Source organism: Tamandua tetradactyla, chromosome 21 (assembly GCF_023851605.1).
Source record: "Tamandua tetradactyla isolate mTamTet1 chromosome 21, mTamTet1.pri, whole genome shotgun sequence".
NCBI lineage: Eukaryota > Metazoa > Chordata > Mammalia > Pilosa > Myrmecophagidae > Tamandua > Tamandua tetradactyla.
In genome coordinates, this window is record NC_135347.1 from 58,670,854 (window position 1) to 58,692,373 (window position 21,520).

The 21,520-nt window shown below is 44.9% G+C and overlaps 1 protein-coding gene across 5 annotated transcripts in view; it reads right to left on the minus strand.

The window, feature by feature from the left end:
• ARHGEF28 (Rho guanine nucleotide exchange factor 28) overlaps positions 1-21,520 on the minus strand; it is a 292,104-nt gene that overhangs the window by 100,439 nt on the left and 170,145 nt on the right. For all 5 annotated transcript variants that reach the window (XR_013167187.1, XR_013167186.1, XM_077139472.1 and 2 more), the window contains exon 11: positions 678-799. Coding sequence is in view for 3 of the 5 variants with exons in the window: in XM_077139472.1 (XP_076995587.1) it covers positions 678-799 (122 nt within the window). In the remaining 2 variants the exon portion in view is untranslated. The remainder of the gene's footprint in view (positions 1-677; positions 800-21,520) is intronic.

Here is a 21,520-nt window from a genome sequence, read left to right on the forward strand (position 1 = left end):
TGTGTTGTCAAAATTGTCCTTGAAAATCCCTTAAATCTCCCATAAGTTATTGTGTACAGAGATTTGCAGATCTATAACTATAGTTTACCTTATACAAAGACCAAAGGATCACCGAGCTCGTGAAAGGGACAAAAGCTCGTGTAAGTCTACATGCAGATGGCTGCCCATCCAACCCTTCTGCCTTACTGAGATTCAACTCACAAATCTCTATCAGAGAATGGTGGAGAACTGTAAAAGGTTCCAGCTTTCCCGTAGCGGGCACCATCCCATTTTCATATTAGAGCCCTACAACCAGCAGTCATGTTCGCAGTGCACTGGGAGGGTTCAACACACGGCTGACAGGGCTGGCGGAGGCACCTGCGCGCTACAGTCTGCGGGGCTTAAACACAAACGTTGCTTATTCAGGTCCAAGACATGCTGTTTTTGCAAAACTACAGAGAAGAAATTGGTCTCCCTGTTGTCGGAAGAGTGAAGGACAAGTTGGCAAGGTCTCAGGTCACTTGCCCAGAGGTGCTTCCAGGTGGGGTGAGGTGTGCTGGGCTCTGAAGCCATGACCTAAGGGAGGTACTTCGAAGGTGAGCGCCGCAGCAGCACCCCAGGGATGCAACGAGGCTGAGTGGGTCTTAGAAGGAGAAGCAACCCCCACCCCCGCCCCATGCTGCACCTCAGGGCCTTACCTGGCCGACCACCATGCAGTTAGCGTAAACCTCCTCGCCACCACTGAGCACGGCAGGCAGCGGGTCTGCGCCAGCCAACTCGGGGGCCGGCGTGCGCGCCGTGAGCCCATCGTGAGAGCGCCCTGGGGGAGAAACCAAAGCTGCACGGAACAGAAGCATCGCCTTCTCCGTCGAGCCTGGAGAGGGAAGTCATGTTCTGTATGCATTTTCCTAAGATTGGATCTCCCTGTCTTCCTGTTCTGAGACCTACACGCCCGCGTCTGGACCTTCTCTCAGCCACCCACAGCTGCAGATGGAACAATTCACGCTAAATAGAAGCCGGCTCCTTCAAGTACTGCTTTCCCACCATCTCGGATTTTTGTAAAAAATGACATTTTTGCCTTCAATGTCTACAGATTAAGCTAAACTTAATTTCATTTATTAAGGCGCTGGAAGCATTAGTGGTTGTATGATCCTCACGCTGTCTCAGACCCTGTAACCTCTGGAAAGGGCCCGGGTTAGCACATAATCTGAAAGCCTGGCTCTGTGCCCGCGCTCGGCACGCGTGATCGTAAGCACATGGAGGTTTTGCTTCTATTTTAATTATCAACTTTTTTTGCCTGCTTTTATGTTCTCAGTTTTGTACCAAATAGAAACGGTTGCTTAAAGCTGAGACCCAGAGAGCTGAGACCCCTCTGTGTTGGTGAGGAACACAGAGCTGAGGGAATGAAGCATGGTGGGGCCGGGATGCTTTTCCTTGCTTGTGATTTCAGGTAAATTACATAGGAAAGCAGATTATTATTATGCTTTCCTCATAGTGTGGTTATGAGAATTAAATGAGTTCAGACATGGAAAGCAGTTAATCCTTACTAAGTGCTTAGTAAGTGCTCTTATTAAGGGCTCAATAAATAGCGTTTCTAGTATTATTTTATTTTTATGATGAATAAGCTGTAATTCTTAACCACACTAGTGTGACAGACAAGAGTTCCATTATTAATACTAATCATAGCCTATTATACTAATAATAAATTATCAAGATCATTGAATTATTTTTAATAAAGTGGATTCAAATTATACCCATAGCACATGTCATCCCACGTACATTACAGTACATTTTCTTGAGTGGATGCAAAAGGGTTAGTCTTGCCTCTATTCCATCAGAAATGCACACAGCCTTTCTCTGTTATGTCACAGCACAAAATTCAGGTAAGACCATGGATGTGAAATCAGTAAATGAAAAAAAAAAAGAAATTTTGAACTGATATACCATAAGCAAAACATTTTATTCTCTTTCACAGGAAGCCCTGATGACACATAAAGTTCACAAATATGTGTAGGTTGTAGGAGCCAACCCACCACGGCTTCAGATTCTGCATCTAAATCTGTCTCTTCCCTGCAGAACACTGAAGGGAGCTGTCATTAAACTTCTCGAGGAAATATACAATGTAAAAGGAAACATTATTTTCTTCTATCGATCATGTATCCTTTTATCAATTTCTTTAAATAACTGGCAACATATAAATCCCAGGAATCCTTGCCAAGTATAACCTTGACAATCGATTCCCATACATTTTCACCCTAATTACACAAAAGAAAAACATGTTCCAGTGGTTATAAATCACGAACCTGACAAAATACTTCCGTGTTCTGAAGTAAGAAAACACTTGCTCATTTTGCATTTTACAGAATGTTTTCAAAACAATCATAAATAACTCAACACAGCCATCTGAAGTGCAATTAACCCAGCTTAGCGGCTCTGGTTGGTCACAGTGTGTAAACACCTGGTGTTTCGGCCACAGCCCTGGGGAAGCTGTTCATGCAGTTCCTTAACCACGTCCCCAGTGCTGCCCAGTCAAGACTTCATTGACCAGTAGACTGACCTAAGCACTAACAAGACGACATCCAACAAGACAACAGCAAGCATTTTAAAAACCTGGAGCCAAGTGACATATTCCCCTGAAGTACGTGGCACCGGTGCACGCATTGCCCAGTCATGCAGCTGCCTTGCCCTGAGCCACAAGGAGTGAGCTGTGTGTTCAAACCCAACCACGCACTTTGAGATGAGCAGGAGCGGGAATTATTTCCTTTTTCATACACACAGGTAAAGTCACTTGGATTCAACTTTTATTGCTCAAACAAACTCTACCTGCCCTACGTGACAGGTGGGAGAGTATAAAGAGGTCACACGCACTGCAGTGAAGAAGCTAAAGCACCGCAGCCTGCTTCCTTTCAATAAGCTGAGGCCCACCTTGTTCTCTGCATCATTAATTTGATCCGCATTTTAGAAAATGATGTAATCTATTTCCAAAGGTCCATCGTCTCTTATCTACACTTCTGAAATCTAGAAAGCTCAGAAAATCAAAACTTATTTATTTTCAAGTTTGCTTCAAAAAAATTTGATGTCAAAACATGACGTGAACCCACAACGAGGCCACGTATGACCTTTATTCCCTTGGTGGGACTGGTCATACATTTGGTGTGATGACAGTTATTGCCCCAGGGGCTCTGTTGGTGCCATATAATATCTGTTATAAAATCCAGGCCCTTAAAGAGATCTAAAAATTCTGAATTCCAGAGCAAGTCTGGCCCTGGGACTTCCAAAGAATAGTTCAGGGCCCTCTCTACAAAATCAGCCATCACGGATGTGGAAACCAGAATTCCCCAAGCCCTCGGCATTCCACCATCAAGTGCTTTGCCATGTCCACACCCCACCAGCAGGACTATAATCTCTAGTGCTTGTCTGCAAATGGACTCACTTTCTTTCTTCACACAGAACTACGCTTAAAGAAATATCTTCTCTCCACTGTAAATGGAAAATCAGTATGACCTGCTAAAAGTAAACGGAAATTATACATACTGAAATGATGAAAACGACACAATGAAACTGCAGTCTGACTAAGTACACAGCTACCTACGGAAACTGAGCACCTGAGAGCCCTCCCCTTTGTGACAGAGACTCTGCAGGAATAGGGAGGCATTGAAGACACGCTGGGAACCAAACAAAAACGTTCCCCTGGAATCAGCAGGAAGAGAAAAGGAAACCGAAAAGTGAATGCTGCCTTACTATGGGATCTGATGTCACCGTCTCCCAGACCTGCTGTGCCCAGAGGGAGCCGTCCTGCATTTAGAGAACGAGCTGAGACCTCTCACTCCTCCGGAAAGCGAGCCTTGTTGGGGGTACCCAGCTGAAGAAAAGCACCCGACAGCAGTGAAGCCGGGAAATCCCTGCCTCCCTCTGCTTCCACCACCCATAGCTGTCACGTTGATTTAGCTGGACCGCTCAAGGCCACTGTCTCTCATAAAATGGGCACAAAAGCCCTCTGCAGTGTGACTCTCCAGAGCACCTGCCACCTCCACTTTCCAAAAGACGCCTGTCAGTGATCAGATCTAGAAGTGAACACACCAACACGCTGTGGTCTTCGAGACCCTGCTCGAGACGCCTCCTCCAACTTCAGCCCCAGGCCTGCAGAGACCGCAGAGTAAGATCCACCGGGGAAAGAAGGTCAGTCAGTCTTCAAAAGTACTTCCAACAAACGTCAGCTATGCACATTAAAGCGACTAATTGCTCTCTGCATTTTAGTCCGTTCAGATAAAAAGCAACGATGGTCTCATTAAAAAGGGCTGTTCTTTTAAAGAAATATGATTTTATTTCTTCCACATGTAACTACTTTAGTAGAAAATTAAGTGAACAAATTACTGCCAAAAAAATGTTCTTCAGGTCCTTTTTCAATGAGCATAAAGAAATAACTTGTAATAAGAATACAACTTTTTTGTCTTAAATTAATGCTGTCAGGTAAACAGTTTTTCTCAGCAAAAAGTTAGCCTTACAGTTTTGCTTTAATGCTGAGAAAATCCCATTTTGCAGAGACATTATAAGCGCTCAACTCCTACCCAAATGGCTGCACATTTTAAATTACCAAAGAGCAATGGATGCAGTAGCTAAAAGCAAGTCCTTGGTGCCTGAGCTCAAGTCTCATTCTACCCTCTGTCAGCTGGATGGCCTGTGTCGAGTTACTTAACCTCTCTGCATCACAGGTTCCTTAACTGTGAAACAGGGATAACAGCACAGCCAGTTCATAGGATTGCTGTGAGGATTAAATGAGATAATATTTTAAGTGCCTAAAACAGAATCTGACACACAGTAAACACTACATACCAAGTAAATGAGAGTGTCTAGTTCTGATACTTTGGTGGGGTTTTGATATTTAAAAACTGATTTCAACCTTGGCTATAACTTTACACGTTTAAAACCAACCCAAGACAACTGGAATGCACAAAACATTCCATCTGCTGCACAGAGGATTTACACCATTGTCACTCTGTTATTAAAGACTCAACTCATGTAAAGAAATTTTGAGAGGTCCATTCTGAACACAGTGAACCCAAAAACAAAAAATTGGAAGAAAAAAGAAAAACTTGTCCAACTGCCCATAAGATTTACCTCCAATGAATGAAGGATGAGCCCTCATGAAACAGGAAGGATTTTAATTTACAGGACTAACAGAGAATAAAACCAGACGATCAGAGGGAGCATTTCTCAAGAACACGGAAAGAGAGGATTTCAGAAAATAAGATGTTCCAACATGCCAAGTGCACTCGGGCCAGCTCCTCCCTGCACAGTGCCTGGAGGGTAAACAGGCATTTCCAGAGGTCCCAGTCCTCCCTCTCCCATTCTTTTCTTGGCTCCTTAACATGGCTTTTGTGACTACAAGGACCCCAGAAACAGAAATTTCCATCAGCTCCTCACCTGCTAGTATCCAGGCAACATGGAGGAGCTGAGTGAAGTAAATATATTCTGCCCACGGGAAGAAGCAGGATGGGTACTAAGGCGACAGCACTGCCTTCCTTTCCTCTGGCATTTACAACTGCCCCAAATCTGGCAAGAAAAAGAATAGCTCAGTCCAGCTTAGGACCTCAGCAACCTGATTCCTAATGAAACCCAGCTCTCCATTGAGAAGCTAAGGGCTCTTGTTAAAGGAAAGGGTGGCCTCCTTGACAACTTACGCAAGAGGTGTGACCCCAGCTGACCTGGTCTGGCCCACTCTGGACGCCAAACTCTCACCTGTGAAAGCCAGGTGAGGCCTCTTCGTTCAGCTACCTCCAACAAACCCGGGTGGGCTTCCTTCATTCATTGTTTGTTTTAAACCTAGACCTTCATGGACTCGGCAGATAGATTTATTGAGAATGACTCACCACCACAAAATGTGTAAGATTTATTTTAGAGTTCAATTCCCAGCACTTCACTGAAGCAGTCACCAGGGACCCTCCTTTTACAGTATTTCACAGCCAGTTCTCAAGTCTCCCCTTACATGACCTGCAGCAGCATTTCCTACAGTCGCTCCCTCCCTTCTTCCCCTTGGCCTCCAGGAACCCACTCTCTCTTAGTTCTCCTCCCGTCTTACAGGCCTTTCCTTCTCCACCCTCATGACTGGTTCCTCCTCATCTCCCAGGTTTTTACAGGTTGTACTGTCTCGAGGTCAATCTTCAGACTTCTCTCCCTGTACTCACTCCCTGGGTCATCTAGTGCCATGGTGTCACATGCCATTCCATGACATGACACCCAAACTTTTATCACAAGCCCAAAGTTCTCCCCAGAATTTCATCACTACCTCCCTGATATCTCCATGTAATTCTCCAGTAGTCATTTCAAATACAAGTCCAAAGCAGAATGCTTGAATTTTCCTCCTAAAGCTGCTCCTTTCAGTACAGGACAAATCTACCTTCCCTTGGAGTCAGCTTGATTGTTCTCTTTCTCTCACCACCCAATAGGATGGAATATGAACTTTCCTGGTCACACCATCTCCTGCCACAGATATCTCAGTCATCTCCTAACTCGTCCCCCTGCTTCCACTCGTGACCTTCCAAAGCCTATTCTTCACAACGTGGTAATGCAGTTCCTACAAGAGGAATCAGATCATGGCCCACCTCTCTGCAAAGTTCTCCACTGGCTTCCCACCTCATCGTGTGTAAAAGCCACACTTTACCATGACCCACAACACGACTGAATGAAAAAGTTCCTGCTCCTTTTCATTAAGAAAAGAAAGCTTATGCCAGGCAGTCAAGAGAACATTGTCTTCTGGTCTGGTACAGTTTTCTCTGATTCTAGACATTTTCTTGTGTGCTGCCCAGCTGGTCCTCTCTACTCCATGTGTCACCTTCTCCTTTCTCTCATTCATTCCTCATCCAGCCTCCATCTCTGAGTCTTAACAACACCCTCAGAGCACAGCGTTTATTGACGATTCTCCAGGAAGTCCCCTAACCTGTCTCTGCTCAGCCATGAGGCTTCCTTCCTCTCTGAACAATTCCTGTTACCTCTGTATTTTGTCCTGCATTGTCTGCCACCCTTTGCAGATAAGAGGGTTTTATTTTGCTCCTCCTCATAGGACAAGTGACTTCCTGATTGGATTCTGAGCTAAAAACAGATTCTGCCTTTGTTCAGACAGCACAGACGCCACGGCACTCCCTGCCGGACACCAGCAGCACGCCTTCTGGAGGCAGCGGTCCACAGAGATGACCACTTAATCCATTTATGCAAAATAACAGGTGGGTGACTCCCTTACTTTACTAATGAGAGTATCAGGCAGATTCGCAAGGTAAAGGGACATGGAAAAAGGAGGTGATCAGAAGCAGAAAAAACACACTAAAAGGGGTGAGTTGAAGCAAAACAATAGGCAACAAGGTAACAAAAGTCACCATCTACGGAACCCCTGCTACATATCAGGTGATTGTAGCCGGGTGACACGATTACAGAGAACAGGTACACGGTGCGCGTTATGCACTGGGCATTCTCGCACAGATTTATGTATATTAACTCACTTGGCCCCCCAAACAACCCCTTGCCACTGTACTAGTTATTATTTCCATCTTATGAAAGGGGAGAACTGAAGTGCTGTTTAAATAACTTCCCAAGGTCACATCACCAGTAAATGGCCAAAGTTACTTTATTTAATAATTGGGTTACTCCATATTCTATTTTGAACCAAAAGAGTATTTGAGCAATGTCTGGTATTTTCCCATTAAGAAGTTTAATTGGGCAGGCCACGGTCGCTCAGCAGGCAAGAATGCTCGCCTGCCATGCCAGAGGACCTGGGTTCGATTCCCAGTGCCTGCCCATGTTAAAAAAAAAAAGTTTAATTAATGTGTTCCAATCTGGCCTGTGCCCAGGTGTGTTTGCCCACTTACCCGGCCTGTGTTATCTGCCCCAGGAGATTCTCTGCTGGAATAAGACAGTGTGAGTCTTGCTGAAAAAATTCATTCATAAAACAGTAAATATACAATTGCATTTTGTTTAACAACAGAGGCCAAATATCCAAGAAAAAAGACTGGAAGGGTACACTAAGATGTACGCTTACAGGCAGCTTTTATTTTCTACTTTTTACTATTTGTGATTTCTAACAATGATGATTTTTACATTTAAGGAGAAAAAGTAAGTCACATTTTTAAAGTTGACCCCCTACTTGAATAAAAGAACAGTTGCATAACCACATACAAAATAGCAGAGTATCAGTAAATCGGCCATATCAGATTAATATACAAGTAAATATATTCACCGGAAAGGTTTTACACTATAGTACGCAGTATTTTTCTTAGCCATCTGCCAAGCTCACTTACCCTAACCACGTGAGACATTATCATGTTTATTTCATGGGTCCGAGAGCTGAGGCCCAAAGACAGTGACTCACCTGCCCAGCAGAAGACAAAGTGCCAGCAGAGGCCAGAGCCCCTCTTTTCACCACTATCTCCCCAAATTCCCCTGTACAGGGAACTTTGCCAAGTTCTGAAATTTGAAGAAACCTTTATATCAATGATCCTACTATGACAGAGAAAGAAAAATCCCACCCTCACAAGAGAAGTAAACCTTGTCAGAGGTATACCGCCATTCATCTTCTTGTCCATTCCTTTTCTAAGTCTCTCAAAGGATTTTCCTGAAAATAGTCTTGGCCTGGAAAAATCTTTTGGCCTTATGGAGTTGAGGTTATAGAGAGGATCTATCCAAATTCCAGAATTATCCTCAGCCCAGGAATTTCCTGTGGGTCTCATACGAGTGAAGGTTACTCAGTAGATTTTTAGTCCACACCGAGATATATCTGGGAGAACCCAGGAAACTCGGATGCAACAAACTAGAGAATCTCTAACATTGACCTAAATGTCCAATTCACCCTCAGAACTTCTCTCACCTTTCTGGTGTCCCATAAAAAGGAAAATGAGCCCCAGCATGAGCTCAGACCACTCAGGCAAGTCCTGTTAACAATAATAACTGCTAGGAACAGGAGTAAATAGATTCCAGAAGCTCTGGGAGTCAGCGCTGCTTCCCAGCTCTCTCCCTCAGTGTCCACATTTAAAACCCTCTAAATTACAAGCTACAACTTGGTTCTCTAAAATCAGACCTTAACAGTCCTATTCTGCTGTTCTGAAAGACCTAATTATCAAAATTATTCAAGAAGAAAAACAAGCCTTTTCCCCTCATAATACACTGAGGCACAGAGGGATGTGGAAAGACAGGGAGAGAGAAGGGGGGGGAGAAAATATAGTCCTCTGAGAAAAAACTTTCCCCAAATCTTTCCAAGTTCTCAGAATTCCGTAGTAGCATACAGTCATCTCCAAGAGTACATATATTTACTTTCACTAATCCTCTCAATTATGTAAACAACTTTTCTGCCCTCGCTTCCTCCCCAACCTATCAAGTAGATATTCTGGCATCTACTTTGTGTAGACTTCAGTGTGATGAGATTTAATTAATAATTCTTTTCCTTCTTATTCAGTTCTCCAAGGACTAAAGCAAATTAAATTAGTCTACTTAAAGGAAAAACTCAGAGGGGAAAATAAACACATTATATAAAAACCAGGATAGAGGATTTCAAAGTGGCAGAACCGTGAAAACACCACCTCGGGTGACTTGAGAGAAAAATATGAACAAATCCTGGGAACGTTTCCTTAGGTCATCATCACAAGGAATCCATGAATAAACCAAATACAGTACAATTTTACAGAAAAACACTAGGACACAAAACTTTATAGAAAACCCTGGGACACAAAAATGATTTTGTCCACTTCCAAAGGTAGAATGAGCTCCAATTCTCTGGTGCCCCATCTGTACAGCAACATGTGTCTTTGTTTCCTAAGTACTCTAAAAAAAAATCAACAACAACAACACTGAGTTCTATAGACAAGGAATTATTCTAGCAACATAGAGAATTATTCATTGAAGTATAAATTCTTTCACTTTGTTCTCAACAAGATCATCTTGAAGGAGTAAAGGAACGAATGATGAAGGCTAAGTACTGCCTGGTATTTCTCCAAGTTCTTTTGGGTTTCTTCTAAAGAACTATTTAATTCCTGAATCCTGTTCGATTATGCCAACTCTGGGGCACCTGTCACTAGGTGGGCATGAATGAAAGCTGGATGTGGGATTTGTTACAGTTTATAGGCAGGACTTTTCACTGTCAAGGTCCTGGAATCAGAAGGAATCCCAAAGGGCTGTAGGTGTCCATCCTCAATCCAATAGGAAGGTGCTCGGCTTCCCCCTGACCTCCATGGAAAGAACAAATCACTTGCTCACCCCAGATCCCACATCCGCAAGTACTGATTCAGTCCTGCCTCTCAAACATCTCTTTGGCTTATCATCAGAAGGCAGAGCCCTTTGAAAGCAAATGATGCTTCAGGTACAGCGTGGTCAGGCAGCAGGTCTCCCTAAAATCCACCCCTCTGCACCTTCTCATCTCAGGGGTACCCATGAGACTGAGCTCTCCGGGGAAGAAGAGAGTGTTAAGGGGATAGCCATCTTCAGACTCAAAGCTGCCTTTCCTGACCTCTTTCACATCACACATTGATGCCATTACACATGAACGTCATCCCTCAGCTATCAAACTTAACTGACTCCTGAAAACCCTGCCACTCAGTGAAAAGCTAAATGAAGAGTGACCCTCCATTAAATTAGGTGGAAAAAGCTGTGATGCATTCCATCCCAAACCAAGATACTAAAACAATTTTCAGAGATCCAAAAAAACAGCAATGGAGCAATGAAAGAAAGTTCATGTTATAATTTGAAATGTAATATAATAAACAGTAGCTACAGGCATTATTTTTTCTTCTTTCTGCACCAATTGTTTGAAAATTTGGGGGGCTGACGATCATCTTATAAACAAAGTACACTAAAAAATAAAATTACAGACAAATGAAAGCACATGCACACAAGACTGAAGAGTCATTGAAGATCCTACATCTTCATTTCTCTTGCTTGGCATCAAACACAAGCCACACATTTGGGGTTTATTCAAAGATGGTGCGTCTTTCAAATTTCCAGATTTTACGCTAAGATCTGTTGTCAAATAAATTGGTATTTCTTTGCCTGAATTATAATGTCAAAATATCACTTCTTACAGCTTATTTAATATATTTTGGGAACGTTTTTTAAAAAATCCTTATACCCTCCCCCCCAAAAAGAGCCGTTCAAAATGGGAAATGACTTCTCACGAGCCATTAAGGTAAGAGTCATTACTTTGCAGCGGCTGTGTGAGGGGACTCTGCATGTGCGGGGGGAGGACTCTTCCCAACTCCTGTGCCCTCCTCCCTCTCGTTGTGGCCTGGGGAGGGGCCAGGAGGGCACGAGGAGGGGCCCCACCACAGGCGATGGATGCGGGAGCCAAAGCCCATGCCCCTCCTCCCAGCCAAATCACAGAAGAGAAAAAGAAAATCACGGGGCCGAAGCCTTGGCACAAGTGCCTGTGGGAGACGGAGGACTGAGGATCTCTCTGGGGGCCCCTCCCCACCCCCACCCGTGGCTCTGGGGCCCTGCCTCACCCCCACGGAAAGGACAACCGGCAGCACGGCCGGGGCAGGCACGAGTCAGAGGAGGGCCATGGGCGCAGGTGGGATCCTGCAGTCCACGGGAAGTGGTCACCGAGCACCCAGGCCTGCCTCTGGGGCCCCTCGCCTGAGGAAGAAATCTGACCGGCCAAGTTCATGGCCCACCGTGGCCAGTCGCAGCTGAGATTGCCCCTCCTGGGTGCAAGGCCCCCGGCAGGCAAGGCCACCGGAGAAGGCGGCGGCCTCTCCAGGACCCCTGACCAGAGCATGGTGGAGCCGAGCCCCGAAGAGCGCGAGGCTGTGTGGGGAAGGAAGGAAGGATGCGGGGCCCACAGAACCCCCTTCAGTGTGGCCCCGCAGCTCCCGAGGACTTGACCGTTTGCAGCACTCCGCAGTCCCCAGTCCCAGTGACTCATCAGTCCACAAGAATGAGCTCCCTCCCGTCACTCCGACAAACTGTGCACGTCTGACTCGGCGCATTTGCTTAGCGGGACTGGCCCACCTATTAAAAGCCCACAGTTTCTCAAAGGCCATGGAAACATGCCCCTGGCTTGAATTAATCTGTTGGCCTTCAACTTCCACAGTAACTTTCCCTGACCTCTCCCAGGGACTTAAAACTTTCTACCTTATGTAATTACTGTGACGGGATAAACAGCCACTGTTCCTTCCCATCCTTCCCCAAAACCTGGCAGAAGAGGGGAGGAGGGCGCGTGCTCTAAGCGTGGGGTCATCCATTTAAATGCCATCTCCTGTCCATCCACCAAGAGCAACGAGGAAGGCACCATGCCCAAGAATCTGAGCTAGCCCAAATTAAAGGAAAAAAATTAGTTAAAAAATTTTAGCAAGATATTTGCTTAACCCAAGGGGGCCGCAAGGAGTAGGTAGCTTTGGTTTTTGGCAAAGGGTTTGCAGTGGAGCTCCTTTCTCCCTCACACAAAGGTGAGCCTTTAGGCAGAGCCTACAAGGGAAACTGCCCCGTATGAGCTGAAACACTGTCTCCATTGTGAGCCGGAGAAGTCTTAGCAGGTTATGTCACCTTCAGGAAAATATTTCTCTTTCTTTATCCGGATTTCGGTAGTGACTCATTCCCCCTAGTGTCCTCAGGCATCCTTGGGGGAAACTTCTAGGCCGAATACACACGCGCGCACACACACACGTGTGTGTGCCAGGGTGCATGTGTGGTGAGCACTTCACGACAGTCCACAAAAGGAAGGGAAAAGAGAAGAGTAAGAAGCCCTTGAGGAGAAAGCAACTCACTTTTAAAAATTATCATTAAACCTCCTAAAACACCATCACGCGTCTCCATACCTGCTGCCTCAGAGATCATTCTTCAGCTCAGAGGCCTGCCCTCAAGACAGGAACCGCCGGAACAGGCCTTGGTCTCACGATTCCCGCCCCCATCTCCGGCAGTCCCATGGTCCTCCGTCTCTCTCTGCTGGGACGAGCCTGTGACCTTGACCGTGGTCCCCTGGAAAGCACGCCCACCCCATCCTTCCTCCGTGTGTCCCTCCTCTTCCTCTCCTCCTCTCCTCCGCCATGCACGCACGGCTCCTGTCACCTGCTCACCGGTTCCGACCCAGTCCATGACGGGGCCGCATCACACCTGCACATTTGGGGGAACAAGGCATGAAGCGGCTGTGCTGTCCCACAGTCCCCCCCACGTCTGCTCCCAGTCCAGGCATTCGCAGGGCGCTGGGCAGCAAAGGCGGCCACGCGGCGGTGCCTCCCAGGGGCGAGGCAGCTGTGCCCGAGGCTCACCAGCCCTGGCTTCTGCTGTGAGACGGCAAGACGCGCCGGGAGGAGCGGAACCTCCGGGGCAGCGGCCGGGCTCTGCTGCTGGGCAGCTCACGTCCCCGTCCTGAGCCTCACACATCCCAACCAGAGAAAACGAAGGTGTGCGTCACGCCTACCCTACAATCGTTTACGAGCTGACACACGTGAAAACACTTTATGCGTGTTCCACATTTGATTGTCCTCCTTCCTTATTCTGCCACGGTAACCATGCCCTCCATTTCCTGGCATGGCCGTGGGAATAAAACACTCGAAGTTTAAAAATCTCTGAGTTTTAAGGCTCTCTAAGCTTTAGTCTCCTCACCCACGAAATGGAGATAAAATTTATCTTACAGAGTTATTTTGATAATCAGATAGCATATATGTAAACCACCTACCATAGATTAGCAAACAGTATCGATTACTATTGATAAAGTACCACATACATATTGGTATTTTGACTATGGTTACAGGAAATCTGGTGCTGTCTAAGCCCTCCAAGACCGTCAAGCTTTCTGAGAAGCATCACCTTCTTTGGCAACTGCAGACTTATTTAGAACAAGTGAACCAATGGGCAAAAGAAAGGAAGAGAGAGAGAGGAAGAAACAGAGGGGGGAGTGGGGAGGAAGGAGAGAGAGAAGAAGACAGGCAGGCAGCACCTGCTGGCACTGAGCTGTCAGACAGCCACAGGGTAAGAGCAGGACAGAGGGAGAGAAGTCGTGAAACTGCATGAAAGACACAGAACAGCGCGACGTTTCCTGGGTCCTAATGTCGATGCTGAAGTATGCATTTTAAAGACTGAACGGTGATTATGGGGGCCTTAGGGAAGGACTGATTCCTGTACTTTCCTGTCTGTGCTTAATAAACAAAATACATTTCTGGGTTGAAATCTCCTACTGAAACCAACAAAACAAAAATCCAGACATTCCTGGGACCCTTGAAGCAGGACAGTCATGGATTCTGGCCAATCAAGAACCTGCAGGCTCCCAGCACTGCCTGTCCTGGGGCTTTGCCCATGAAACGCAAAGGGCAACCTTCGAGACCCCCAGGCACACATTTCAGGCGCTGTGTTTTCACTGACCCCAGCCCTCCGCTCACAGCGCTTCCCCTCAGCATTTCCAGCAGCACTGCACCCTACACGCTCTCCTCCTGGGAAGGCGCGAGGATGGCAAAGCACCAGGTATGCAGATGAAACACTCTACCGGTGGGTTTCTCTTATCTAGTCTTACTAGAAAGGGGACACTGACAAGGAATACCAGGACGGAGGAAGAATAGAGAACAGAAGAGAGTATTGCTGCCCAGACATGGGAGAGGTTTGCTAACAGGCCTGACGTTCCCTGCCCTCAAAGCCTCGGCCGTGGTTTCCCAGGAGGGTGGAACCAACATTTGCAGGATGACAGCGGGATGCAGGCGATGGTGATGGTTACCAGGAACGAGAGAATGAGGCAGAAACTCAAGCCACCTTAGTCTGAAAGACTGACTACAATATTTAGATGATTCCCCAGGGACAAGAGGACACACCTCACCAAGAGGCCACTGGGCTGAAACACACTTCTCGATGCCTCACCCATTGGCATTGCCGAGTTCAGGGAAGCGGGCGACCCACTCCCAGTGCTAAGATCCCACTCAGCAGAGACCATCCCTGCCACCCCCTTGCCCCCCCAAGACGGGATGCTCCAGGAATGGCGATGGGATGCAGGAGTCGCTCCCCATGGCGCCCCACCCTCCAGCCCCATAGCCGTCTGTGAACCGAGGCCATTTGGGGCCCTTTGGTCCTAAGGGCTTCCGGCTCCGAGAGCCCCTCCGGTGACACTGCAGCTGGGCCACACCCCCTCCTCCAGTCGTGGTGCCAACACTCAGTGGAGAAAGGGAGGCTGGAACATGCTCGGACAGTCCTCAAGCCCCCGCTGCCAGCCTCACTTCCATGTGTCTTCTGATTATTAGTGGCACACAGTTCATCATCGTCACATCCCAGGCACCTGCTTGCACTTGGGTCGAGTTTCACTTATACGTAGCTTTGTGACAACTTTGTGTCGTGGCTTGAACTGGCCAGGCTCCAACTTCGGATTTAAAACAAGAGCGTAATGAGTGCGCTCCCTACAACTCCACTGCATCCGTTGGCGTCCTAAGCATTAATCCCCACCTCTCCAGGCTGTGAGGCTGCCCAGTACCCACAACATAGCATCTGGGCAATCAGTCAGATAATAGAAATACAAAAATTTTTTTAAAGAATTTTTCAAACTTTATGAAGGTTGGATGAGAGTTCTCGCCTGCCATGCCGGAGACCCGGGGTCTACTCCCAGTGCCTGCCCATGCCAAAAAAAATATATATATATTTAAGAAGGTTGGAATTAGCAAAAAGATTTAGTAGTCTTAGAAAACTGATAGCTGCCCTCAAGTTCTCAGTTTGCTGAAACCAATAACGTTCACTCTAAAGCATTTGCAACTTGAGAACCTTTTTTTGCTCTCAGAAGTAATTTAATTGATTTTATTTTTACTTTTTATTTGAAAATAATTTCAAACTTAAAAAGGTGAAAGAATAAAAACAGAACAAAGGATACCGATATAACCTTCACCCAGATTTACCTCTTGCTAATATATGACAACATTTTCTGTTTGTGTACTAGCTTGCTTTCACACGCTTGGTTTGACAAATATTTTTTTTCCATTTAACAGTAAGTTGCATACAGAATGGCCCTTTATCCCTAAATAGAAATTAAAGTTTAAAACAGGATAGTAGGAAAAGAATATGTTGAATGCAAATATTTTAAAGCTCCAGTTGCAGAATTTCAAGCATGGCAGCTGAGAGTATGGGCGATTTATTCAGGAGGAAGCTTTCTCCCACTCCTAGAGGCTCACCTCACTTATTCATGGGATTGGTCTTGAGCCCAGCCAAAGAACAAACCATCACCTCTATTCTGTTTTTAGAAGGATGTAAAAAGATCCCTGATGGTAACCAGAAACGCTGACAACTTCTAGGGTCCCGTCCTCGTCTGGGGAAGCCCAGAGTGGCCATGTAGGTAACTCAGCTCCAGAGAACAAACATTCTGCCCGAGGACAGGGCTGCGGTGGCCACGTGATTTCAGAAACACTCTTCCTGCTCGTAAGTTCAGAAAAAAATGCACCTTTCCTTGAATTAGTAAACATAGTAAAATTGCCTGCACAAGACAAAAGGTGAAAAGGATCACACACTATCTTTCTCAGTTTTTCAAACCTCAGAAAATACCAGTTGCCACCTGAGCCCAGCTGCAGATAAAGGGCTCTTTTTTCTTTGGCAGTGAAGAATTTTGTATATTTGATAATTTTTATTAATAAATGTTTTACTATATGACTCTATTCCCTGGAGATACACAGGCCTTCTTGTTGAACTAATTTTTCTAAATCTCTTCCTCATAACATTATAAAATCAACAGGATAATACAAAATCAAAAGAACAAATTTTTTTTCATTGCGAAACATTTTTTAAAAATGAACACTCACTCATACTAAAACACAAAATCTGCAGAAGCTGTGGATCAAACACACGCGTAGCTCTTTGCAACTTTCATAAGAACTGGGCATGTTTAAATCAACAAGACTCTTTATTGTCAAGGGAACTCCAAGGTAACTCTGATTAAGTGAATTCAAAACATTTATCTTACACTAACCTTCCATTTTTTAAAAGGGAATTAACGTGTGTATTACATAATGCAACGGTAGATTCAAAGTGAAAATAACCTCAGAAAAATGAGAGAGTTCACCTCAAAAGTCAATATGCAAAGGATTTATATAGTGAGAGTTTTATGAAAACATGTATAAACATGGACTTCCATAGAAAACAGCCTAGTAAGGAAACAAGAAAAATAAAGGTAAGAATATGTAAATGCCTGGCTTGTCTGGGGGGCGGGGTGGGGGAATAAAAGATAGCTGTCATCTACCTTGTTTGGATGCCCTCCGCTGAATCTTCATTTTGGGAAAGGAAGGCCACGAGTGGTTCAAAGGTGAGTCTGAGTCAGAATCCATCTTTGTGCTTTGCTGAAACCCGGAGCAAACTGCAGAGACTCAGGCAGCAGTGCAGGCACCCCAGCCAGGGCAGGGCTCCCTCCCCGTGTGATGCAAAGGGAAGGGATGGGGCTGGATGGACAGAACAGCTTCCCAACCAACGCCGGCCAGGGACAGGCAATAAATGTTTCGCTGCCTTCAGGCGTTCAGGCATGTAGACTGAGAAGGAGGCTGTAAATATTAAAGCCAAAGCTGGAAAGTAAAAGAGGGAGAGAGAGGGAGCTACGAGCCATGCGGATACCGCGTAGTCCAGTTATTCAAAAGGTCACTGGGAGCAAATGAATCATTAACTCCCCCTTCTTTGCTGGGAATGGAAATGAAGAAGAAAGGTGACTGGGAGCTGAAAGAAAGCTGCCAGTGATTCAAGAAAAGCCTCCGACTGCAGGAGCTTGTTTTGCTCTGGAGCCAGAGCTATCGTTTCTCAGAAAAGCCACCCTGTGCAACGTGAGATAAAGGTTGAGGTTTATGTGCGTGGACAGCCGGAGAGCTTGGCACACGGGCTTTCTTTAAATAAAGACCATCAAATTCCGGGTAGGACTCTTTCTAGGGCCTCTGTTCTTTCACCCCACTGGCCGCGCTGGCAGAACCAAAACAGCTCTGATGATTCTTCAAACAGTCTCTCTCCCAGCTCTTTAGTCCTAAAGCAGCTGGAAGCTTTACCTTTTGTATGGAGTTGTACTCATCTTACTAGATTTGTGCACCATTTACTACTGTTCAGCACAATTGGGGTATTTTTCTTAAATCCTAAGATCTGGTCACCTTTACAGCTCTGACCTAAACTTTCAATCCCCCTCAAAGAGTTATGGCTACTTTACCCCCAAAAAATCAGTCCTCACCCAGCCTCCATTCACTGCTCTACAGTGATGGGCATTCCGTAGAAGCTCCCCCCGCAGCACGGCCTCCCCCAGTCTTGTCATCACTCAGACTTACTTCCCTCCCCCTAAACCCAAGCAGCAAGTGGCCAAAGGAAACAGCAGACCAGACAAGGCGGGTTTGGAGGGGAGGGTGGACCCCAAGTCTCACTGAAGTTCTTTAAAGCATTTATTTTTCTAATCGTGACAGTAAGAAGTGTTGTGTTTTGCTTTGTGAGGTCTCCTGATGCCCACATAAAGGAGAGCAGAGTGGAACAACACGAGGCTACCTGCAGGTTTGGAAGACAACAACCTAAGTCTTAATTAACCTTCATCTCTTTACTTCCATCATTTCCCAAATCATTAGAACGACTGTGCCATACAGTGCAAGAAAACAGATGTATATAATAGCCTGCTCTGTAATAGTAATTCTGTCTGAGTGGGTAAGGGTAAGGGTAAGGATGAGGGGAAAAGATAGAAGTAGAGAAAGGGGAGAAAACATTTAATTTAAAATTTAAATCAAAATTAGAATTACATAAATCATTACCATCCTTTGACAGGGATTGTTACATAAACATAATGCACAAGTAGAACATAACACAATTAGAACACCGAACGGTGAAACATTAATATATGTTCTACTTTGTGGCCTTATTTGAGGAGTAATCATATGTTTTCTTAATCAGCTGGGTGCAAGTGTAAGGATAAATTACTTTCAATCCTTGCATCAGGTAAGAGCATTTTAGTCCACGGAGATCTTCAATAAGGAATTACACATAACTCCTGTGGATGGGCGCTTCCATTCATCCTTCGATTTAGGGTCTAGAACAGGGCCTGTCACACACTGTAGGTATGTGTTAAGCTGATGAATAAATGAATGATTTACACTAATCCGTCTCAACCTGTCGATGAAGAACCCTGACATGACAGCTGCAGGATTATAGTATCTTCTGATGGACACATGGAGCTTGGGGGAAAAAAAAAGGTTCAAGGACTCCTGTAAAGTGTTTACATACATGCGATTTTATTTATCACAACACTATCTATACACATTTGAAGCAAGAGTAGCATGGGTGGGTTGAGAAAACTGACTATTCCCAAAGCTCCAGGCAATATTTAGGGTGTGGTTAGGTCCAAGGACCTTTGGCTGCCTCCAAGATGCTGGAAGACGAAAGAGAAGGGCCCTCCGTCAGCGCAGCAGCCAAAGGGACACGAGAGTGGCGGTCATGAGACACTGTTCTCTTCCAGTTCTACTGTTAAAGGACCCTCTGACTTGCAAAACATCTGAGGAAATGAGACATACTGAAGCCTTCATCTTGAAAATGGTGGTGGTTTTTATAGCACCTCTTATCACTAAAGGTATAGATATTATGCTTATAACGTTTTCTTGGTACTATGGGGAGGAAGGAAACACATTTTCCTTTTTAACAAATACAAAGAGAACTAAAGTAGTATGGTACATGGACACTTCCTAACTTCTCATGCCCAGCTGGTCAGAAATGTCACCACATCCAAGAGGCTACAACTGCAGACAGCAAAGCCTGGGGCAGAGTTTCTCAGAGGACATCAGATTGGGGCGTCGGGAGCATGAGGAGGAAACCGTTCATTTAAAATGCACGTTATGACAGCCCCATCCCAGACCTGTTGAACCTCTGAGGGCTTTGCACTTTCTACAAGCTTGCCCCCCACCCACCCAGGCGATGCTCATGCACAAAACGGTTTTCAGTCACTTAAGTGAGAGATACATACACCCCAGGTCACCCCAGCTCGCGCCCTTGCAGACCCAGCCACTCTCCTTGGCCATCAGCAGTGGGTCATAAGGACTTCAGGACAATACAGACAGACAGACAGGAAAGAACTTCCTAAAAAGCATTTTTAGGAGTTGAGACACAGGTAGATCTTGATTTAATTTTTCTCCAAGAATAGTCCTTGCTGGCCAATTATGTATCAACTGACTACTGATATAGGAATTATTCTGACAACAAAACAAGTAAAACTACCAATCGCAATATGCAAGATGTCAAACTAATGCATGTGAAAATACCCAGACACCCCCCCCAAAAAAAGAAAATACCCCAGCCCCAAAAGAGACTTTTCAATGTCTGAATTTGTTTTACTACTTATGGACATTTTTAAAGCAAATCGTTTCGTCTGATCAGCCATGCACAATTTGATTAACGTGTAAATTGGAAAATATTTCATTTACCCAGTCCTTTTTATTTTTAGGCCAACTCATTTTCTTATTCACAAAGGGATTTCTCAGAGGGTTATTTATCTTCCTTGTGTTCTGTACCAATTGAGTTTTTTTCTTTTTTTCCATTTTGTCAATATGATTCCATTTAAACTAATTCAAGTTATTTACATCTCATTTTTATTCAGTTGGCTAATTTCTTTGCTTTCTCCAACTGGCTGATTGCAATTGCATTTGGCAGGTTTCAATGTTATATTCCCAAGGCCGCTTTCTCACCAGATATACAACCATTACAATGTTAGAATGCAAAGAACTTCGTGAGCCTTACTGTGCCTCCTTTTAATTAGAAAGTCCTTTACTTAGAAAATAATCATCCAGTGCAGATATAGCTGCCTTGAAGTTTCAGCTTTCTGGAAGATTTATGTAGAAATGAAGATTTTTGATTCTTCTCACCTCGACAATGTCACCAACTTTTCCAGCTTAATAAAACTATACCTCTCCTGAGGGGTACTCGTATTTTCACTTGGATTATACTATTTGTACATATTTCTGATCCTCCAATGGGACCCAAGATGCCTTAAGAATAAGAACTGTGCCTTTAAAGAGCTACAAGCCAAAAAAAAAAAAAATCATGAGTTTTATACACATACATATCTGGAATCAAGTCCTAGCCCTGTCACTTATTTACTTAATGTCTTAACCAAGTCACTCATACTTTTTGAGCCTCAGCTTTCTTACATAAAATAGGATAACACCCACACATGAAAGGGTCATTGTGAAGATAAATGGGATTATAACAGTAAAAAATTAATATTAGTAGGTTATCAATAAGTTTTAGTTTAAATATTAAACGTAAATACAATTTCCCTTTCAGTAGGTTTCTGTCCTACATTACAGACACTGAACTGTACTTATCTTTGCCTCAGGAGAAGCAGCTTAATTTTCAAAACTGAGACATGGCAACGTGCAAGGAAGTTCTGGAAAAAAAAAAAACCTCATACCAAGACCGAGAAGAAAGAGGAAGAGGGCGAGGAGGACTTGCTCCTTTGTTTGGCCATCAGAAACCGCAGTTTTTAACATGTTAGACGAAATTCCTGGAAAGTCATAAAAAATGCAGACAAGAGGAGGTAGGGTTTCTGATACCAGAAAAAGTCTCTCCTGGTGAACTTCAACAAGTGCAGCAACAATCAAAGATATACTGCATT